The following is a 22,601-nucleotide window of genomic DNA, read 5'->3' as shown; positions in this document are numbered from 1 at the left end:
CTAGACGGGCTACCTGCTCAGACGCTCTCACTGCAGGAAGCACCGTGCTAATAACAGCAGCTTCGAGGCACTGTGTCCGGCATGCCGGCATCCTGCTAAACGGGCTCCCTGCGCCATGCTTGTATGGCCGCAGCTGGGCCTCATCCCGGCTCTGTAAGAGAGCGGATACCATCCGGCATGAGGAAATCTGGGCACCTTCAAACCCCAGGCCCCATTCCTGGGGAATCTGACTCAGTAGGTCAGTGAGTGGGAGGCGGGTGGGAGGTAGAGGGACACAGTCTCTGTTCGTGTTAAAAGGTATCTTGTTGTGGGGCGCCTGGGTGGCTCAGTTGGTTGAGCGGCCTACTTCGGCTCAGGTCATGATCTCATGGTGCATGAGTTTGAGCCCCACATCAGGCTCTGCACTGGTGGTGTTGAGGCTGCTTGGGATTCTTTCTCTCTCTCTCTCTCTCTCTCTCTCTGCCCCTTTCCCACTTGCACTCTCTTTAAAATTAAAAAAAAAATAAAAATAAAAAATAAAGGTATCTTGTTGAATTGAATCTACATCCTAGTGAAGAACCCTCAGGGCAGACAGAAAGCTCTCTGAAGGCACAAGCCACGTCTCTGTTCTCCTCGGCCAGTCACCCTCCAACAGTCATTGGAACAGGACCTCCCTGCGTGCACCAGATAACTAAGCCGCCCAACACAAGGAAGATCGGAAACCCCGCAGCCTTCCCTTCCAAGGGCTTCTCCAGGTCTCCTCAGAGCCTTCAAAGCTTGCTGGGGCCCAAGGGAAGAGCAGGAGAGACCATGCCGATGCAAGGACAGACTCACTACCTGAAAAGATATTTCAGATACCACCTGAAGCCCCAAGACTAGCTAGGGAAGAGTAGGGGGTGAAAGTCTGATCTCCGCCCTGCCCTGCTCCTCCCGCCCCCTCCCCAGCCACAGATCGGCTCACCCTCTGGCCCACCATCCGGCCCACGTGCCATTTGCAACATCCCTGCCCCCACCCCCACCCCCAACTTCTGCTGGCAGATTAGCTTTCAAATGTGAGCAGGGACAAAGCTGGCTCAGAAGACTTAACTCTGCCCGACGGGTTTAGCTCAGCTTCAAAGCTTCCTAACTGGAACCAAATAAGCAGGCATATCGCAGCTGGAAGGGAGAGGCGGGAAGGGGGAGAGAACAGGGGCATCTCTGTAAGCTGGATTACCTACAGCAACAGCTTGCAGCCCGAGTGACACAGCAAGACCCTGCACGGGGCTCACTGTCGGAAAAATAAAACAGTCCTTTCCCCCAAGCCCTGGGGACAAAGGGAAGCGCGTCCTCGGCCACTGGTGCACACTCCACAGCCGGGCAGGGCCACCTCATGCGCAGAGCGCACACCGAACGCCCCGCCCCGGAAGCCGTTCTCAACAGGCACCACCCAGGCTGAGAGCACCCTTTGTTTCTCCGGGTTCAGCCCATTTCACGTGTGCAGGAGCCCCTGTCTCTTCCACTGGGCTGCAGACTCTCCCCGGGCACAGGCTCTGGATCACCTTGTGTCCACCTCTCTCCACCTCTGTCCGTGCCTGGAACTCCACCCTCATCCGTCCAGCAAACTCCTCTTCATCCTTCAAAAGCCTTCATCACTGGCTCTGCTCTGTTATCTTTGTATCTTTTCTCTAGGAAGCAGTATCAATTATTCCATTAAGGAACTCTACTGAGCACCTACTGCTCAGAACCATAACTGTTTATTATAATTGTTTGTTTACATGCCCGACTCCTCCACAGGCCTCTGAACAGCTCCAGGGCCTGGCTTACAGCACGTGCTCAATAAATGTATGCAGTCCCCACTAGCCACAAGTGTTTCCAGTCGGCCCTCTCAGCAGAAGACACAGAAAAAGACACGTAATTCACCAGTTCCTTTTTCTAAACTAGAAAACTCCTAAAGGAAACTCAGACTGGTTTTTTCCCTCCCCTTTATTTCTGATGGACACAAGCATTCTAGACAGGGAGAGTCAGACAGCCACCGGGCGGAGGTGGGGAGAGGAAAGTCAAGTTAGGCCACCTGGAGGCTGGGTCCAGACCTGCTGCTGTCTCCCTCCCTAGAATGCTGGGGAGGGGGAGAGGGCCCGGCTCTGACCCCTGCCTTATTAGCCCTGTGTTCAAATGCGCGGCGGAGGACAGGCCGATGACCTCCCAATTCCGCGACTTCCTGGCCTGAGAAAGCTGATCCGCCCTATGCAAGCCCAGTCAGCCTGTTCTCACCAACTGGAGGCTCCTGTGCACGCAATGGGCATTCAGTAAATAGTTGTGGCATGAGTGAATGGGCTCGATTGGGACCCCAACAGCCCAGCAAGCCCCAGAGCCCGCTGCCAAGTTCAGCCAAGGGCAGCCAGGCGCATGGAGGCACGGCATGGGGAGGGTGAGGCCCCCCATCCTCAGAAGAGGTCAGTGCGGTTTTCTGTGCTCCCCACCGGCAGGCCAGCCAAACGGAGGGCAGAACCGTGGCCCTTCCTCCAGGCACTGACAGCATGCACCGTCTTTCAGCTGGGACTTTCTATCGTCTTCCACCCCGCCCCCTCTTGATTGACACCAGTGCTGGCTCTGACATGATTTAAAAATAGATATTAAGACAAGGAAGTTTAATTTTTAATGCTTTGGAAAAGAAGTGAACACAGAGCCGGCATTCATCCCTTCATGGCCACGTTCTGGGGTCTCGGAGCACCAGCCCCCTCTACCCCAAACAGAGCCATGCCTGACCCACTCTGAAGGGCTGCTTGGAGGAGGCCTCTGAGGAGAGAGCCTGATGCCTCACACCTGAGCCCTTCAGGAAGCCTCTAAATGCCTCGCCACCCAGCGTAGCTAGTCTCCTGCTTGGGGAGGCCAGGTCCAGACCTGTCTGGACCCCACTCAGACCCCACAGCCCACTTCCCACACTTCCCTTGCCAGACAGAAGGCACCACACAGACTCCTTAGACACCCAGGCCTTCCAGCATCGACTGTGCACAGACCCATGTCCTGGGCCACCGTGGACCAATGGAGAGCCAGGGAGCCCGCAGATGAATTCACAACACAGCCAAGCCAGTAACAAACACATGCCTCTGAAATGACAGGAGAGCCCTACCCCAGTCGCCTGCACCCAGAGACAAGTGAACAGGCCGAGCCACAAGGACCTGACTCCACTTAGGGGAGGTTAATCAGGGCCTCCACCCAGCACCCTACCCATGGCAGCCCGGCCCCAACCTTTCCCTTGCTCCAGCAGGCACACTGAACACTGCCTCTTTGGCTAATTGGCCTTTATTAAGGGAGCAATCCACAAGGAATAGCCTGTCCAATGGAGCCAGAATGTCACTATTCTGCCAGCCATGATTTAAAGTGACAGAGCAGCTCTGCTGGCACGCATGAAAAGTGACCATTATCCTGAGTGGCAATTAGGCCGGCAACCCCAGGCCCACCCCACCCCTCCTTATCAGATAGGAGCTGGATCTGGTTTGGGAGGGGCTAGGCCAGCATCATGATATGCTGACTCAAGAAGGGGACCCGGGCCCCAGCGGCCAAAGCCCACCCCTACACTCACTCTCTACCTTACTCAGAGTCTAAAGCACTGAGCCTCCTTTGCCCTCCTGGAGGGGTGCGGATTCACTTCCATCTCTCTCCAGGGTACTCCACCAGACGACTCTGGGAGGGCTCAGAGATGTGCTGACAGAGGGAGCTGCCCCTCGGTGTCCACCCTGGGGTGGGTTTCATTCCCAGTGTACAGGCCCCTTGGGATGGAGAAGCTTCTGTCCCAGCCCTGGACTTCTATTCCCTGTCCACCAAGAAGCCAGCATTCTCTTTGGCCCCAAGGATCAGGGTGAGGTGTGCCAGGGAAGAGGAGGAGGGGCTCAGGCAGATATGACCCCCGACTCCTCCTCCCCTCGCCCCACCATCTCTAGCAGGCCCCCAAAAATGCTGCCCTGCGTGCCACCATGGCTAGCATCATCTGAGTGAAGTCAGTGGTGCCAGGAGCAGACCTGGACACTACACGCTCCCCCAGCAGCCTGCAAGTCACCTGCTCTTTCCGTGATGAGGAGTGCAGGCCACATAGCTTGGCCTCTATCCTGCCCCTGGTGATGTCATCCACGTCCTCACTAATAACAATACTCTAGAAGCTCCGCCCAGTGGCAAGGAACCAGGATTCTCACTCCTGGGGATGGGGGTGTGGCCGGGGGTGGGGGGGAGGGTTGCAGTGTGACAGTTGCACCTCTCCTCAGCACTGGGAATCCTCCCAGCGGGCTCTGAGAAGGCAGGGGGGTGTGGCAGCAGCGGTGGGTTTGGAGAACTACCAGGTAGGCTCCAGGATCTATAGGAAGATCTCTATCTATTGATTGCAGGCCTCAGATTCAACTCTAATGTCTCAGAAAAGCCTTCCTTTGGGATCTGAGCCATGAGACTAGAAAAAGCGATGGCTACATAATTCCTAACAATTGCTCTGGGTCCCACGGGCCTCGGGCTCTGACCAGCCCTGCATCCCTCCTCACCCCCACCGTCTCCCTCACCTCCAGCCTTTCTATTCATGTATGCAGTGGAAAGCGGCAGAAGTCTCCCAGGGGCCCTGTGTCATCAACTACCCCATCTACCTTTGGCCTAAACACCTTCATTCTTTTCTCTTCTGATTGGCTCTTTCCTCTGCTTCTTCTCTATCAGGCCCAAGCACCTGCCTGCAGGACGTCTTTGTTCAAGTTCAGTCACCTGCCCGTGCCCAAATCCTGGCTAACTGCCTGCTACACCTTCTCCACCTCCCAAGGAACACAGTGGCAAATACTCTTAAACACGCCAGCATCTGTTTCTCTTCTGCTAACTTTCCATCTTTTCTAAGGTCTATATCTCATTTCATAACTCACACACTACTGGCATAAAAGAACGGGGTCTTTGAGATTCAGTTTCTCCCAGCTTGTAGCAAGTCATGGGAATTCTGAAGATATTTAAGTAATCAGAAAAGTCAGAGACTCAGAGACAGAGAGACTCCTTGCCTGGTGAAAGAGTGGTGGTGGGTACCTCCTAATTAGGAAGAGACGGCAAGTTCTCTCACTATATTCCATCAATCAGCTCATTAACCTCTGCCAAGCTTTTTTTTTTTTTTAATGTTTTATTTATTTCTAGGAGAGAGAGAGAGAGACAGCGTGAGCAGGGGAGGGTCAGAGAGAGAGGGAGTCACAGATTGAAACAGGCTCCAGGCTCTGAGCTGGCAGTCAGCACAGAGCCCGACGCGGGGCTTGAACCCACGAACCGCGAGATCATGACCCAAGCGAAAGTCAGATGCTTAACCGACTAAGCCACCCAGGCGCCCCACCTCTGCCAAGCTTTTAAGAGAAGATGAAAAGAGCCGGTTGTCACCCCACAGTTAAGTTGCTTAAAGAACCTTCATCACAGGCAAGTTTGAGAACTAACTTCTCTTCCCTATCAAGAGGGGTTCCCTACCACACAATAAGATGTGGCTTTACCACTCTGGCCCACCATTCATTCACTCACTCACAAACATATAATGAGTGCCTACTATGTGCAGCACACGGCCTACTATGCCAGCATGTGAGGGAGGAGGTATCTAAACCAAGCCAGGACCATTCTGGAGAAGGAAGGAGCCACAAGCAGTTATATCTATTCCGGCCAGCAGGTGGCGGGGTGGGGGTGGGGAGGAGGGCCGCTGAGTGGGAGGTATTGGCCGAGGCACTGAGCATCCCCACCAAGGTCTTTCTAGTAAGTGTTAAGACATACAGAGTGGAAGCAAGGAAGAAAGGTAGGCTGAGACTATGAATGAGGGCAGAGAGGGAAACCACCATGAAAGCAAGGCAGCATTCATGTAAATCGTGAGCCCCAGAGAAACACACACGGGTACTTGACTGACAAGAATGCCGGCAAATGGGTCAGAGGACCAGGAGCACTCGCCCAAAGGCGGCCACAAAATCATTCCTGACATTCCAGCGGTTCTACGCCCAATTTCCATAAACCCTCATTACAGGACAGGTAACGTCCTAACTGCGGTGGCTAGAGGGCATGGGACCATGCAGACTCCCGGGGAAACCCAACTCAGATGATCTCAAAGCAGGCTCCTCGGAAGAAAAGCGGCAGCCTGTGCCCCAGGTCGGGAAAGGGGCTCCCCGCCCCCCCACACACACACAAAGGGAAGGCAAGGATTCAGGGCGTCCCATAAGTAATGGAGTCAGACAAGAGGGAAACTATCCCAAGAGTCCCCCACAGACAGCAAAGGAAACCCAATCCTTAAGGGATAACGCGATTTGCCCAAGGTCACACAAGAAGCTGACACAGACCCAAGACTGGACCCAGTCTTCTTCCTGCCCAGCCCCAAGCTCTCCCCGTCTATGGGAAAAGTCACCTCCCCCAACACACACACCCAAAAAAAGTTGGTCAGTTAAAGCAGGTCACTTCACACAAGTGTTGAACATCAAAGTACAACCGCTTCTACAGAGCTGCACTGGGAATGACTTTCTCCTGCCCCCAGTGCCCTTCTGGACCATGGGCAGCTAACAGCCTCCAGCAGGCAGGACAGGCCCTGGGGCAGGGCCAAACATCTGTGCTGACGATGTCGGGGCTCTGGTGAAGAAAGGTGGAGGCGGCAGTTGGGATGAAGGAACAATTAGATACGAATTTAAGAAGTTTTCAAATTTGCCTCACTAGTATTTCTTCTGCATGCGTGCACATGTGTGCACACACGGCCTCCAGAGTCTCAGGGGACGGAGAACAATTCCAAGCTGCCCCACCCACTGACACCCTCTTTAGAAAATAACCTCTCACCCAGGATAGGGGCGCTCTCTTTGTCCCTTCCAGTCTCTGGGGCTCCTGGAGCCAGGAGGGCTGGCATTCCATGGTGGGAGCGCATGGCCAGCCCGCTCCCTGCCCAGTCCACTGCAATCCCTCAAAAGCAGCTGCCCGCCACCCGATGGCAGCATCTCTCCCACACACTCCTTTTCCACACAAGCCCTAACTCGGGCATATCTGCAGGCTAGCTAACGTGTGTGTGTCTCTCGGCTTGGGACGGGGGCTCCCCTCCTTTTTCTGGGACTCACTGAAAGAGTCAGAGGAAGTGACCTCCACGATCCCTCCCACCCCACCTCATGCCCGTAAAATACTGCAGATCAAATTCTTGTGTATTCAGAAAAAATACAAGAAGAAACTCCAAAACCATCCACATTTGCGCCGGTCTTCAACTCAAGGTCACAGCTGTTAAAAATTCTGGCCCCACACCTAGTTCTGCAGGTTACCCAGCTGGAGGCACTTCCAGCATGGGTTTCTTACAGGGGAGGGAGGTGGCGGCAAACTTTGTCAGCCACCTAGGAGTAGAGTATGTACCTCCTGGAAGACAGGCAAGTTGGAGCCTCCATTCAGCCACCACGGAGAAAGGAAGAGAAAGATGAATGAAGGGGGGTGGGGAGGACGATTTGTTTTTAAACCCCACACTTACCGCTGTGCAGAAAGCAGGGCAATGCAGCACCCAGAAGGAAGAGGGTATCACGCTGGGATAAGCAACGAAGAGGGGAGGGGGCAAAGGAGAGAGAATCGCAAGGACTTACCCAGAATATCAAATTGAAGAGGAACATCATGTACTTCAAGCAGCAGAGGCAGCCCCTGGCCATGTTGCACTTCTTAAATTCTAGAAGAAAAACAAAGGACAGGTCCAGGTAAAACACCACGTACTTGCTGCCTTTGGGTGCATAGTACTTGTCAGTCTTAACGCCAGCCTCGGCGCGGCTCTGGCCCCTGGAGCCCGCGGTGCCGTAGAAGGCGCCGGCCGTGAAGCCGCGGCCGAACGGGCGGCCCGAGGTGGACGGTTTGGCAAAGTCCGAGTCCTTGCTGTCCAAAGATGGACTCCGGTGGATCGAAGAATCCTCGCTACTCGACTTCTCCATGCTCGCGTCGTTCCCGGGGGGCGCGAGGGGCGGGGGGCATCGCTCCCGGAGTGGGACGGAGGGGGCGCCCAAGTCGGGCGCGGGCTGCGGGCGGGCTGGCGGAGCCCCGCACGCCCCCTCTCTGTAGCCGGGCGCACTCCCGGCCAGACCCCGTGCTCAGGGGCCGCTGCCTCTCGGACGGCGCCCCGCTCCCAGCCGGCTGGCCCGGGAGGGCTCTGCGGTGCGGCGCGGCGCGGCGCGGCGCGGCTCGGCTCTACGCGCGCTCGCGAACGCTCTCCGGGAACCGGCTGGCCTGCGTAACTTAACGTCTTTGGGGAGGCTGCAATTTGATTTCTCTTTCCAGAGCGTCAGCTCGCCTCCCGGGTGCACCGGCTGCTCCGCGCGAGGCAACAAGGGCGCCAGGATCCAGGTCCCCGGGCACACCTCTCTCCCTGCCCAGCCCCAGCGCCGAGCCCGACCACTTCGCGGGCGCTCTGCCTCCTCTCGCTCCGCGACTTTGCGGAGCTGCTCGCCGGCCCTGGGCTGCCCGGGCGCGCGGCGAGCCGTGCCGAGGGATCCGCCGCAGCTGCCACCGCTGGGCTTTCCCTGCGAAATCCCAGCCCCGACTCCTGACTCCAAAATTGCCCGGAGCCCCCTCCCCGGGCCCTCGGCCCCGCCCCCCTGCTTTGCATTCGACCAATGAGCAAGGGCCTGCCGGGGGGGCGGGCGGCCTCCCCCTCCCCAATGACACATTATCTTTAATAGGATTAGCTTTCTGCTGTGTGCCTATACAAGTGCGCCGCGAGCCCTCGCTAAATGTCAAGGGCTCTGGAGCTGGGGGTAAACCAGAACCTTCATCGGAAGGCGCCGGTCTCTACTACAGGAGAAAGGGGGGCGGCGAGAGAAAGAGAATGGCTGGAGGTACCGATGACCCAAAGAAACCAGAGGAAAGGGCTGGGGAAGACAGGAGGAGGAAAGAAGCGCGGCCACTTTCGAGCTGGCCGCCGCCCCCCGTGCACACGGGGGCCTGTCCGACCCGGGGCACACGGTCTCCCTGCTACACACACACACGCTTTTGCACACGTGGGTCTGGCTACGGCATGCAGGGAAAAGAGACCGCAGGGGAGGCGCGAGGTGTGGGAAAGGCGCTTGGGGCCTCCGCGGGGCGCGCGCCGCCCTCCCCGCCCCCTCCGCGCGCGCGCGCGCGCACGCTCGAGCACACACGCGGCTCCGCGAGGCTCCTGCAGCTGCGCGAGGCCCCCCAACCCCCACCGCCCCCGCGTTCCCGGGTGGGATGCGGTGCTGGCTGGGGCCGTAGCGGGGCTGAAAAGAGTAGGTGCCAGAAGTAAGGTCCTGCCTTGCCCCCTCTGAATCCTGCTTATGCCAAGGGTGACGTAGGAGTGCTCTTGGACACAGGCAGGGTCCTCTCCCCCGGGAGGAGGGCACGAAAGGGGCTGGTCAAGGGAGAGGAATACTCTAGCTGAGGGACTTGGGGAACATCCAGGAGGAGCCCTTCATCCCCCTGTAAAAAAAACAAAAAAAAAACAACTGCACCTGTGTCTCCTGGGCTTGTGCAGAAGTCTGCACTGCTGATCTGCAGCTACCATACCTGGCAAACAAAGAAAACTAGACCTGGGGGGGGGGGGAGGAGAGGGAGGGCGGGGAGCCCACGTCTCTTTTCTGCCCCTAGCAAGAGAGTGCTGAGAGCCCCAGAGAGCAGGGCCAAGTAGTTTCCAGGCCCTGTATCCGAGCACCTAACACCGGCCTTGGCCTCTAGGAGGCGCTAGACAAGGATGGCTGGGTAGAGGAATTCCTGCCCCTCCCTCGGAGTGGGGGTGTGAAATGTCCACCCTGGATCCCATCAGACATTTATTCCACCCTGCTATGTGGCTGAGCATGGCCCTTGAGGAAACCTATATAAGTTGTGCTGCTCCCTGCCCTTCAGACACACACAATCTAGTCAGGAAGACAGAAGGACATTAATCACCAATGCGATGGGCAAGAACATAATTGGCTGTGGCCCAGAGGGAAGGGGACATTAATTCCAACCACAGGGACCAGAAGATCCTCATCGCAGGTCGGCTGCGGTAGTCCCATGCTGAGTCTGCACCCTCACTGGCTCAGAGAAGTGCTGGCACCCCACTTCTCTAAAGGGACCTGCAGTGGTGTTACCATTCTAAGCCCCTTCCCCACTTAGATGGCTGCCCAGCAATGAAACTTAGTGAGTGTCACAGCCATGGCACCTTGGTCTCCTGGTTGGGTACAGTGGTCTTCTGGATGCTTCCTACAGATGAGGGGCAGGTGTCTGGCTGGCTCCCGGCTGAACCCACTGCCACCCGACTGGAATGGCTAATGCCTTTTTTCCTCTTCAGTCCAGACCAGCTCCCATGGGCTCCCGGCTGCCACTCCGTTCTCATAATATGACTTCTTTGACGCAGGAGAGATCATTTACCAGCTGGACGGCGGGTCAGGAGACCCGTTTTTCACTCTGAGCTCAATTTTGAGCTGTGTGATCAAGGACAAGGAAGTTTGCCTTTCTGAGCTACCATTTCCTCCTCCTTAACATGGGGGTTAATAGAGCCTCCCCCCCAAGAGGCTTTGCGAAAATAAAGTGAGCTGGCAGATGTAAGTAAAGGGAGCAAATGCAAGGGCCTGTTATCACTAGTCTCAGACAGAGATTAGGTGATGTCAGCCAGGGCCCGCCCAGGCTGGCCCCTCTACCTTCTTAATTCTTTCCCCCTCGATTCCCACCTTGTTAGTGAGAATAGCTTCTGCACTGTCCCTGGATCTTCACCTTCATTTCTAAGAGGATTTAAGCTGTTTCCTGGTGGGCCAGGGTGAAGGACAAGGAAAGAGAAGGCTCCCAGTAACAGTTCTGCTCGTTCCTGGTCACCCTTGTGGGAAGGGCATTGAAGTCCAGTTTTTGGTCCATTAACAAAGTTCAGTGATGTCCCCTCAGGGCACCTGGCTCAGCCATTGTGAGAATAATCAGAGCAACAGAGATTCATAAGTGCTTATTGTATCCCAGGCACCCAGCTTCACACACCATAACTCACCGAATCCTCATGACAAACCTACAGAATAGGGTTTATTATCCCCATTTTACAGATGAGGAAACTATATGATTTCAAAGCCCATTTCTTCACTCTTGCTCTCTAAACCAGTTCCCACCCTTGGGAATCTTCCAGTCTAAGAGACAGAATCTAAAAGCACAAAAGGGAACCTGAAATTACATGTCCTGACGAGAGAGAGGTCATTAGATAAAAGGACCTCAAGGGGGCGAAAAAAGCGCCTTCTGCCCCCACTCCAGGACCGTACCTAGAGAAGCCCAAAGCGAGTGATATAGCACATTCCATGACAGGACCAGCGAAGAGCTGTCCCTTATGCCCCCTGGTGCAGGTATGGACAGCAAAAGAGGAGGTGGGAGGGCATCCCGGGAAGGCATGAGTATGATACATGGAGGGGACAGTGAGGAGACAGGCCTCCCTGGAGCAGGAAATTGTGCCTGAGAGTCAAAGTGAGCTACTGTGCATGGCCTTGCATGACACAGGAAAAGTTTGGACTTCATCCTGGAGCTTCCCAAGCAGTGGAGGCACATGACAAAATTGGTGCCCTAGGAAGCTGAGCCTGGCAGCAGCATGAAGAAGTGAGATCAGCTGCTGTGGTTGTCCCGTTCTGTTCTTAATATTTGGGGTACATAAGTAACCTCCAGAGATCAAAGGTAGTCTGAGACTCTATGTCTCCTGCCCATCCCCTGATCCACTCAACTGCTCACCCTGCTCAGGAGAGCTGAAAGATACAGCCTGCCCTTGAGAATCTCTGAGCATGTGAACAAGGCAGAGCTGCCTTGCCATGCCTTTTTTTTTAAACCAAAAAAAAAAAAAAAAAAAAAAAAAAAAGTGAAGCGAGTACAGAATTCCCAGAGGGGAGAAAGAGAAGTGAATACGTGAAATCAACATGCAACATCTCCGCTGACTGGCAACTGGGGAGATGTGGGCTCCGAGTAAATGCCAAGCTCTCTCTGCCTCTTTCCGAGCTCCTCAGGCTTGCAGTGAGAGAGCGCAGCTTTGGTCTCTCACCCACACACAATCAGAGCTGATGGACCAACACAGATCCCCTTCCTGACCTGCGCTGAATATTTCTGTATTTGGCACCGTGTGCAGCTCATGAGGTATCCTGTACCTTCAAGCTTCAAACAGGGCAGCCTCATCGAGAATTTAGGTTAGACACGAGGTGGCACTTGCTATCCTAGGGAATGTGTGAGACAGGCCACCATTGTAGAAGGGAGGCTTACCTCATCCCAATTTTTAAACTCCAAAATTGGGATCTTTCTAAGCAATATAGAAAATGCTTTAATTGCCAAGCAAACCGTTTACCCATGGTGCCCAAAGAAAAGAAGGCCGGGGAGGTCCCTAGGAGGGAGGCAATCTCCCGAAGGCTCAGCAGGCAAGGAATGGTTAGAAGGGTCCAGAGGCAGGGGCAAGTCTCCTCTTTGCCATGGAAATTAAACAGCTACAAGGTCACATGTTACCATACTTGGCCAGGATTCAGGAGGACAGTAACAATGCCAGTGAAAAGGTCGGAGTCAAAAAGAACTAGGGGTAGTTCTGGTTTTTATGTGTTAAGTTTCTGAGACTAGTAAGGAAAACAAACAAACAGGGTTTGGCTGCAGTGACCAGGTTCACAGTTAGACAGGATTGCTCCAGACAGTCTATCAACCGTGGTCCATTTACCTCACTCTCTGGGAAGAGGTTTGTTCCTCTCTCCTTTGAGCCCCCAGCTGTTTGTTCAGCCTGCAATTATAGTTTGTCCACATGCCTCTGCTCTGGCCACCAGGCTTCCCCAAGGAGTTAGGGGCTGGGTCTGAACCATTCCATCACCCACCGGGGCCTGTCACAGTGACCACCACAGGGCGGGTACTCAGAATTTGTAGATAGGTAGAGGGGAGAGGAAGACCACCATGCCTAAGTCCTGGGTTCTCTCTAAGGATAGCCTGAGAGCCCCAAGTTCATTAACCAGAGAATGGGACACAAGCCAGAAATCTATGGAATTGTTCCTGGAAAGCAGGCTATCTGAGGCCATCAGAACCTGACGAGGGAACTCAGGAAATGTAAAATTCCCAGCTATAGATAACAGGGGGTAAAGGCCACAAGGTCAACTGTTTTGTTCAGAGCCATATTCCCAATACATAGAGCAGCATGGGATGGGTGAGGAAACAGACAGACGGATAAATAAACTTATGGATCCGAGCGCCACTCTGGAGGAAGACTCAGGAGAGGCAGGAAACGGAACCCAGGGAAGACTGACCGAAACAAGACAGATGCCAAGATACTCGTGAACCCCTCCTCATCCAGGGTGGGGACAGAGGGCCTTTGAGAGGTGCTCTGAGGACAATGCACGTCTGCCTCCACTGAGCCCCCACTGAACTCGTGCAGGCTCCCTAGTACTGCAGTCACTTCTCAGAGCTCAAGAGCTGGCCATGATCGGCCCCTGTCAGAGGCCACTCCCAGCTACTGAGGAGCCATGACTGTGAAGAGACCCTCGGCTGTGCGTCCACACTCCACAAGTGAGAAGTGAGCACACTGGTCAGAGCGTGTGCTGGTGATGCTGCAAGTAGTCAGCTCTGAGAAAACCAGGTCACAAATAGAGACCAACCGGACCACTCGTGACCCAGCCAGGAGCACTGGAAATAAGGCTTCTAGATAATGAGGAGCCAGGTGAAAGGTATGTATGGGCCGTCAGAAAACCAGCACCACTCAGCACATGCCACATGCCCTCGTGACCGTGGGGCCCAATTCTGCGAGAAATTAAGGTTCAGATGCCGTCAATAACCCCTGCCCATACCCACCACCTGACCCAACCACAGAGAACAGAGTTCTAGCAAAATAATGTCATGGAAACACTCTGGGCTTTGGGACTAGATGGACCTGCATCCAAACCCCTTCTGGAGCAGGTTATTTTAGAACTGCCGGGAAACCTACAATGACCACTTACCCATAAGTATCTCAGTTTCCCCAACCACAAAATGGATGATAATACACACCTCCCCAGGCAGTAAGAAGCTAGGGATTAGGGGCACCTGGGTGGCTCAGTCAGTTAAGCATCTGACTTCACTGTAGGTCATGATCTCGTGGTTCGTGAGTTTGAGCCCCACGTTGGGCTCTGTGCTGACAGCTCAGAGCCCGGAGCCTGCTTCGGATTCTGTGTCTCCCTCTCTCTCTTTGCAACTCCCCTGCTCACACTCTGTCTCTCCCTCTCTCAAAAATAAAAATAGAATAAATATTTTTTAAAAATTTTTAAAGAAACTAGGGATTAAAGGTTAAAACTGTAATGCACACAGCACAATGTCTGAAACAGAGATGTTCAAAGGACCTGAGGTGCTATTATCATTATCAACACAGTTATTATAGTAAATATGGTCCCAGTCCCCATCTAACTTGATGCAATTGAACAAAGATACAACACATAATCAATGTGTTCTGTGGCTCAAATTCTAAGGGTGAGCACTGGCCATTCCTCGTCCTCACGCCCTCAGTTCTGGGCCCCCTTGTCCTGGGCCCAACACGCTTGCGTTTGGCCATCCCATCTGTCACGGTGCCATCCACCTGCCAACGTCACCTAAATGTTTACCTGGCTCTGCCCGTCTCCCAAGCCCCAAGCGCACATACCCAGCTCCCATTTGGCAGCCCCACTTGCTGCCTCCCAGGCAGCTCCGATTTCGCATGCCCCACAGGGACTGACCTTGCCCTAGCCTGGCTCCCCCGGCCATACCCTCCCCTTCTCAATAAACAGCCTAACACTCACCCCATCCATTCCTTATGCCGGGAGCCCAGCACTCACCCTTGACTCCTCATTGGCACTGTCACTTCTCCCACCCCCAATCAAACACAAGTTGCGTCCAAAGAGCCACCTTCTACTTCTGTCTCCACGGGCACTGTCCTGGGCCATCCTACACCCTGCCTCACCTGGGCTCCTGCCTCGGCCCAGGACCAGCTCCCGTTCCCACCTCGGCCCCAGGTCCTCTTCCTGGGGCATCAACACTGTCTTCTCACTCGCGGTGCTCTCCTACTTTAATCTGTCCAGAGGCTTCCCATTTTCCTGAGATTAGGAGTGTGTGTGTGTGTGTGTGTGTGTGTGTGTGTGTGTGTGTGCGCGCGCGCACTAGTCTACTTTGATATTGCCATCCAAACTCCTGAAACACCCTAAGGGGCTGGCATCCCTGGCCCCAGCCTACCTGTCCAGCACCATGTGCAAGTAAGTAACCTTCTCTTGCTCATTATGCCCCAGCCAGCAAACCCCCTGAGCTTGCTCTCTCCTCAGAGCCTTTGCCCATGCTATTCCCTCTGCCTGGAATGCTCTTGCCCAACCCACTGCCTGACTTAGTTGTATTCATCCCTGAGTTCTTGCAAATTCTTCAAAAGGGTTTCTTCTGGTTTGCTGGCTGCCCCTGCAGGCCACACGGAAGCTCCCCTGCCCATCAGCAAATACAGCCTCAGCACCACCCACCTCTTCCTGTCCAGCACTCAGCCCAGCGTGAAAGTACCCACTGACAGGGTGCCTGGGGGGCTCAGTCGGTTAAGTATCCAACTTTCGAGTCATGATCTTGCAGTCTGTGAGTTCGAGACCCGGGTCAGGTTCTGAGCTAACAGCTGGGAGCCTGGAGCCTGCTTCGGATTTTGTGTCTCCCTCTCTCTCTGCTCATCCCCGCTCATGCTCACAGGCTCACTCTCTCTCTCTCTCTAAAAACTAAACATTAAAAAATAAATTTTTTTTTAAATAAAGTACACATTTGCTTGAGTGACTGTTTGCTGTCTCACTCTCCTATTTGACCATGAACCTGAGGGCAGCTGGGACTGGGTCTGTTTTTCTCAGTGCTGTGTACCCAGTACAATGCCTGACCAGCAGCGGGGGCTCAATAAATACTTGATAACAAATGAATGGGGGCTCAAGGCAGGGTGTGCACAGGGCAAGCCAGCGTCATTAGGAAGGGCCTTCCAGTTGTATGGTCACCTTGGGCCACCTAAGGAACAAAACCTCAGGATACTAGTTACCTTTGTGGTCTCTAGTCCCTCAAGTACAAAATAAGGCGCTTGAACGAGGTAGTTCCAGGCACTCTCCAGACTTGCAGCCCTGAAATTCCCACCTGTGAAATGGGAAGATGGGCGGGACTGGATAGGCAGAGGGCTGGAGGAAGGGTGTGCTGGGAGGGGAATGGCTACGCAAAGCCAGAGGGCAGAAAAGTACCCAGGACATCGGGCAAGGACGCGTCCACATGGCCAGCCAAAACGAAGCTTTGCAGAAAGTATGTGCAGGAGCAAGGTGGGGCTGGAGCAGAGATGACCCTGGATGCTAATCACACACCTACATAGGTGCTTCCCCACCTCCTCCTTCCCCTACTCTTCTTGTGGACCCCATCACCCCCACCCTCTTCTGCCTACACTCCCTCCAAGATGAACACATATCAAAGTCGCCACTTCCTCTACCTGGCACTCCCTTTCCGCACACCTCTGACTGGCTAACTTTCACTGCCCAGGTGGCATCCGTGTGGCCTCCTCCTGAAGTCCGGGGCCCCTCCTGAAGCCCGTCCCAGCACGGCATTGCCTGTTCGGCACCCTCCCTGCCCCCACGATTGCACTCCTTGAGAGCACGGGCTGTGTCCATCACCTTTGCAAGCCAGCCCTTCGCACAGTGTCTCGCACACTGTGCTCATAAACACACAGGCGCTCTTAAATACCACCAAACTCGCGAGTGAAGCAGTGAGGGTGTTTGAGGGGCTTGTGAGCCAGGGACAGTCGCTCTTGAGAAAAAATGTGCCTAGGCTTAGAGCAGGGGAGGCTTTAAGCAAAGAGCAGGAATGGACACTCACCAAGAACAACAGTCTTTTCTTTGAGGTGGTTTACAGAGAGGAAGCAGTAAAAGCTGAGCCCTAGAAGCATAGCCTGGCGGCCCACCCTGTGTGATACCCACCTCTTGGGCCCTTTTTCCCAAGAAAGTCCTAAACCAGCACCATCTTTCATCCTAAGCCCAAGCAGCATCCCTGTTGCGTCCCCTGAAGGGCCTGGTGTGCAAGGCATTGTGCTGGACAGATGTACCCGAGCCCACAGACGTGCGTACACTGACCCATTCACTCCAGGGAGACAGAGAGAAAGAAAGGATTTGTTATTAGCACTTATCAAAGAGGGCAGGTGGCTTCAGGGAGGATGAGATAAGGCCAGACCGCCAGGCACAGGGACGCATGATGAAGCCTGAGGTTTATTGCCATGCACCAGTGGAAATTTACTGACCCAGCAAATCCAATATTCCTAAACCACTCCACGGAGGGCACTGACTTGCCGGCTGGGACAGCGCTCTCTGACCCAGCATTAGCCTGCCTGTGAAACCGGCCCCTGCACCTGGGACCCTTCCGCAGATGCAGGAGCTGCTGCCTCCCCCATTCCCTCTGTCCCTCCACTGAGCCTAGAACCACTGTAGGGAAGGGCAGCGCGTGAGTAGTGCTTGGGGACACTCTAGAGAAGATTGGGACAAAACAGTGCCCCAGGTTCCACTGGCTCACGGAAAGGGAGCCCACCTTTGTTCCACCCTAGCTGGAGAGTAAGAAGCATGTGGGTGAACGGAGGGGAGACATATTTGGGCATCCCTGCTGGGTAGAAGTTGGCTGGCGAGGGACTCACAGGTCTCATGGTGCATGAAGCTACTCGTGGTCTCTGAACTTGCACCAGCCATTCGGTCAAGTGCAGCAGCAGCACCAACCCAAACCCACTGCATCTCTCTTCCCTCTGCCTGCCTCAGGCAGGTCCGCGTCCATACAGCTAAATCAGCCAAGGTGCTTCTAGCGTAGGGGAACTCAGAGAAGCATCCTTCCCAAATCTGGAGGCATCTTTCTCATCTCACAGTCGTTAAGATGAAAAAGGTCACCAACCACATCCTTTAGTCTGCTATTTCAGCTTCCAAAACTCTCAGGGTCCTGCAGTGTTCTTCCAAAGCCTCCCAGACTGTTCCACGGAGTTGTTGTAACCCAATCTTACATGACGTGGATCCAACCATGTTCCCCTGACCCAGACGTGCCCAATACATGCTAGACTGTGGACAAAATGCACCCACACTCCCCGTGTCAGCCTCTCCTCAAGACTGCCAGCCCTGCTCCACCTCCCACCTGCCACAGTGCCCTTAATGCCTCCAGGCCTCCTCCTAAACCCCGCCCACCACAGGTGCCACTACCACTGTCCAGAGACAGGGATCTGAGATGCCACACTGCCCCTCTCACCAGCTCAAAATCTTCGCCGGCTCCCTGTGGATTTAACACAAACACTCAAGCTTGGCACTTGAGACCTTTGACACTGTACTTTGTGGGCCTTATTTCCCATGAGTCCCTGACCTGTGCCGAGTGTTCCCAGTAGCCAGAGCTCCTCACTGTTCTCTGGACACGTCCCCACCTCGCCGCCTCCATACTCTGGTTTGTGCACTGCCCTCCACCTTTGTGGGCTCCCCCCATCCATCTCTGTCTTTGGTAAATGGTTCCGGGCTCCCCTCAAATGCCACAGCCTCCATGAAGAAAACTCTGATCCTAAGGATCCCCCAAAACTAAGGGGCACTCTTCTTGTTCTTAACCTCTCCTTGGGGCACTAAGTTCACTCTGCCTTGTATCATGGCTGTTTGCATAAATGTCTTCCTACCAGAAGACAGGAAGTCTGAGGGGATGAACTCACCTGTGAGCCTCTCGCAGCAACCAGTCGGATGTGTGGTGGACACGTAAGAAATCTGAAGGCAAACTGACTGAATCCCTCATGATATCCACATGGCCCCCAAACCCCACCCCCACCTTCACCATACGTACTCACCTCAACCCATGTACTGGACACCTCTGACACTGCCCTCAGCCTTTCTGGTAGGTGCTCCCCTTGCTAAATCACTGGCATTTGTCCTCCCTTCTGGAGGCCCTTTCTGGGGTCACCCACCAGACCTGGCCACCAGAGAGCTCAGATGTCCAGCCCGGAGCTCAATGTGGCTGTGTTCCGTGAGGCCCAATGTGCCTGGGTGGCTGCGTGTCACTCATCCCCCAAGCTCTGGCCCCAAGGGGCGCTTCTATATCCCTGTCAGGCCAAATGCCAGGGCACACCTGCTCTTCCCCTCCCCCACACTGCTGCCAGAGGAAATGCCAGCCCGCAGCCTCAGCCGGACACAGCAGGGACAGGCACTGAGCACTGGCACTGCCCCTCTCCCCCTCCACCCGCAAGCCTGAGCCTGACCAGCATCCAACCTGGCTTATCCCTGATACTTCCATGAATGCACGCTCGACTGTGCGGCCCTCTGTCTGCCCCAAAAGAGAGAGCACAAGACAAATACTCCTGTCGCAGGGAGCCAGGCAGCATAAGGGGCTGGGGCTCCGGTCCCAGCTCTGAGACCTACTGTCGGTGTGTCCTGCGTGACCAGAGGCACACAGCTTTCTGAGCACAGTACACACTTTTTAACTGGATGAATGAATGAGCACACTTCCATTTTCTTGTCTGTGACCTGGGGCTGGGTGTGATTGTGAGGGACAGATGAGGCATGGTCAGGAAAACTCCTTCATCAAATAGACAGTTCTACATGTCAGAACCTTCCAGCCACACACACACTGTAACCATCCAACGTGCTTCCTAGGAACTTGATGTAAAGCCAAAGGACACTATACTGGTTACCAATCACTGAAGATTTCCAGGGCTCACCACCATGGGTGTCACTGAGGGGCATCAGACCTTAGGAGCTAAAGGTCCATTTGGGGGAAGAGCAAAAAAATGAAAGGGTGGCAGGAGACAGAAGCTCACGCGCACATGCCCGAGCGGGTTGTACACACGGAGTGCTCAGGAGGCCTTCCCGGGGAGGCATGGCCTATCTGGGAAGCCTTCCTGGGATGCATGCTGAGCTCTCATCCTCACTGACGGAGGGCAGAAGACAGAGGTCCCAGATGCTCGAACACCATGAGCAAAGACATGTGACTCAGCTTGTTCAAGGGGCTTTCGCACTTAAGAGTGCACATGATAGTCACCACACTCCTACAAGATACATGGGCAGGGACATGATCTCAGTATACAAATGAGGAAACTTAGCACCCAAGAGAGGAGAGGGCTTGTCTAAGCTAATTAGGGGCAGGGGTGCCTGGGCGGCTCAGTCAGTTAAGCGTCTGACTTCAGCTCAGGTCACAATCTCATGGTTCATGAGTTTAAGCCCTGCATCAGGCTCTGTGCTGACAGTTCAGAGCCCGGAGACTGTTTCGGATTCTGTGTCTCCCTCTCTCTCTGCCCCTCTCCCACCTGTGCGCACGCTGTCTCTCTCTTCTCTCTCTCTCAGCAATAAATGAACATTTTTAAAAAAATTTAGGCTAGTTAGAGGCAGAGTTGGGACTGAACCTATGTCTCTTGACTTCTAAATCAGAGATCTATCCTTATACCAAGTGGGTTTACCTGGTCCCAGCATGAAGCCGGCTTTTAGGCACAAAGCAGACCCTTACTGAGGCATGCACACGGCATGCTACACACACAGGGGGTGGTGAAGGAAAAGGAAGGAAGGAGATGAGAGAGCACTTGTGCATCAGGATTGCCCAGCCAGGAGTGACGGAGAAGCCCCACATCATGGCACTGGGACCAAGCTCTGTCAACCCTGGGGAATACAGCAGTGCTCCCAACACCAGCTTGCATCAGCCCCTCAGCCAGCATGTCCCTCGTGCTCTCTCTCTGACCTCACATGGTAGGAACACGCATATGTGCTTTGCCAAAGGAAAGCAAACAGAGGCCCTGTCGTCCAAAGCCACAGTCCACATGAAGTAGAGATAATAAGCCAGTGGTGGGCTGGTAAATGCTTAACAATCAGCCCTCCAGGGGGAAAAGCCATGATTGCCAGTTTCTACGGCATAGATACTCCCACCACGGCCAATTTCAGGCTACCAATGGCTTAACAAACAGCTGACAAATTTCCTGATTATTTACTAATAAGCTCTTGAGAGCGAGTACCCATAGAACTCCAGCGAACCACCGTAATCGCCCAGCTCTTTCCGTCCAAAAGAAATTCTACAGCAAGAGGAAACACGGCATTATTCTGTCCTCCTCCCCAGAAGAGGAAATCTCATGGTTAGGGTTTGGGAGCAGGAATGGAGGCCAGACAAGTTCTGGTGAAGGCATGAACTGGTCTCATGGGGTGACCCATAGGTGGCCTAATAACCAGAGAGAGTCCACAGAAATTAGCTCCTGTACTACAGGGACCCGGTCGTGTAAGTCAGACCAGGTGACTACTCTGCTAAGAACCTTCTAATGGCTTGCCATCTCTCAGAGTAAAAGACAAAGCTCATGCACGCACACACACCACCACCACCACCACTCACTCTCTCCACTACAGCCACACTGTCCATCTTGCTGTTTCTTCCAGCAGAGGTTTTATGCTGGCTGTTCCCTCGACTGGAACATTATTCCTCTAGATCTCCGCACGGCCAGCTCTCCCGTCTCCTTCACACCTCCGCGTCAATGCCACCTTCTCGATGAGCCCTTCCCTGGCCACCCCAAGTAAAACTGTACCTCCCCCAGCACACTCAATCTCTGCTCCCCTGTCTGGCTTTTCCCACAGCACTTATCCCCAACATAAAATATAATTTACAGGCAGACCTCAGAGATGTTGCGAGTTCAGTTCCAGACCGCTCTAATAAAGCGATTATCGCAATAAAGTGAATATTACAGTAATGCAAGTATTGCAATAAAGCAAGTCAACTGAAATTTGGTGTTTCTCAGAGCATATAAAGTTATGTTCAAACTACTCTAGTCTATTAAGTATGCAACAATATTGTATCTTTAAAAAAAAAGTACATATCCTTAATTTTAAAATATTTTATTGCTGAAAATGCTATCATCTGAGCCTTCAGCGAGTTGTAATCACTGATCACAGATCACCATAACAAATGTAATAATTAAAAGTCTGAAATATTGCAAGAACTACAAAAACTTGACACAGAGACCAAAGTGTGCAAATGCTGTTGGAAAAATGGCGCCCACAGACTCGCTGGACGTAGGGTTGTCAGAAACCTTCAGTTTATAAACAACACAATGTCTGCAAAGCACAATAAAGGACAGCACACTAACACAAGATATGCCTCTGCTTTTTTGTGAATTGATTGTTTATGCTCTCCCTCCCCCACCAGCAGGAAGCCTTTTGAGGGTGGGGATTTGGTCTGTTTGTTCCTTGCTGACTCTCTATAGCCCAGAACAGAGCTTTCCCCATGGCAGATACTCAGTAAGCACTTGCTGGATGAATGAATGCTGGAGGGCACCCCTAACGAATCCTCTGGGTGCCATTTTAGCTTCCCAAGAGGAGGCAACTGGGGAGTGATGGAGCCCAGTGGTTAGTGCCCACCTGACTGGGCCTCAAGATACCTGTATTCTCCCGCTGACCTGGCCCTGCAGCACCCGCCACCCCCACCCCCACCCCACACCTTATTTTCTCTCTTCATTTAGGCTGGAATGGGACCCTATATGGCTAACTCTGGGCAGTACCAGGGGCCAGGGCCAGGGCCAGACAGGATACCAAGCTGAAGGCCTCTGAGCTCAACAGTAGGAGGCTCCGGAGTCATCAGGTTCAAGGCATTCCCTTAAAAGGTCTTCGGAAAGATAAGCTCTTTGCTTCCCCTCTGCACCATCCACCCCTAAGGAGTCCCCAACCACACCACCCCCTGTTTCCCCAGCCCTGAACCCCAAAGCATACTCTCCACCCCAGTAGTTAGAGCCAGCGGAGCCC

General features: G+C 54.0%; 1 protein-coding gene across 5 annotated transcripts in view; it reads right to left on the bottom strand.

Annotated features, from left to right (window-relative positions):
• The window catches only part of TSPAN9 (tetraspanin 9), a 205,885-nt gene that overhangs the window by 78,008 nt on the left and 105,276 nt on the right, over nucleotides 1–22,601 (bottom strand). For 4 of the 5 annotated variants that reach the window (XM_039236360.1, XM_039236361.1, XM_039236362.1 and 1 more), the window contains one exon: nucleotides 7,533–7,612. In XM_039236360.1, coding sequence (XP_039092291.1) covers nucleotides 7,533–7,595 — 63 coding nt within the window. In that variant the 5' untranslated portion in view covers nucleotides 7,596–7,612. Of the gene's footprint in view, nucleotides 1–7,532; nucleotides 8,426–22,601 lie in introns of those variants that run through there. The other variant, XM_039236359.1, reaches the window with a different exon arrangement.

This window comes from Hyaena hyaena, unplaced genomic scaffold (assembly GCF_003009895.1).
Source record: "Hyaena hyaena isolate Hyena2069 unplaced genomic scaffold, ASM300989v1 scaffold_108, whole genome shotgun sequence".
NCBI lineage: Eukaryota > Metazoa > Chordata > Mammalia > Carnivora > Hyaenidae > Hyaena > Hyaena hyaena.
Note: the sequence above shows the minus strand (reverse complement) of the source record. Positions and strands in the feature narration are given on the sequence as shown.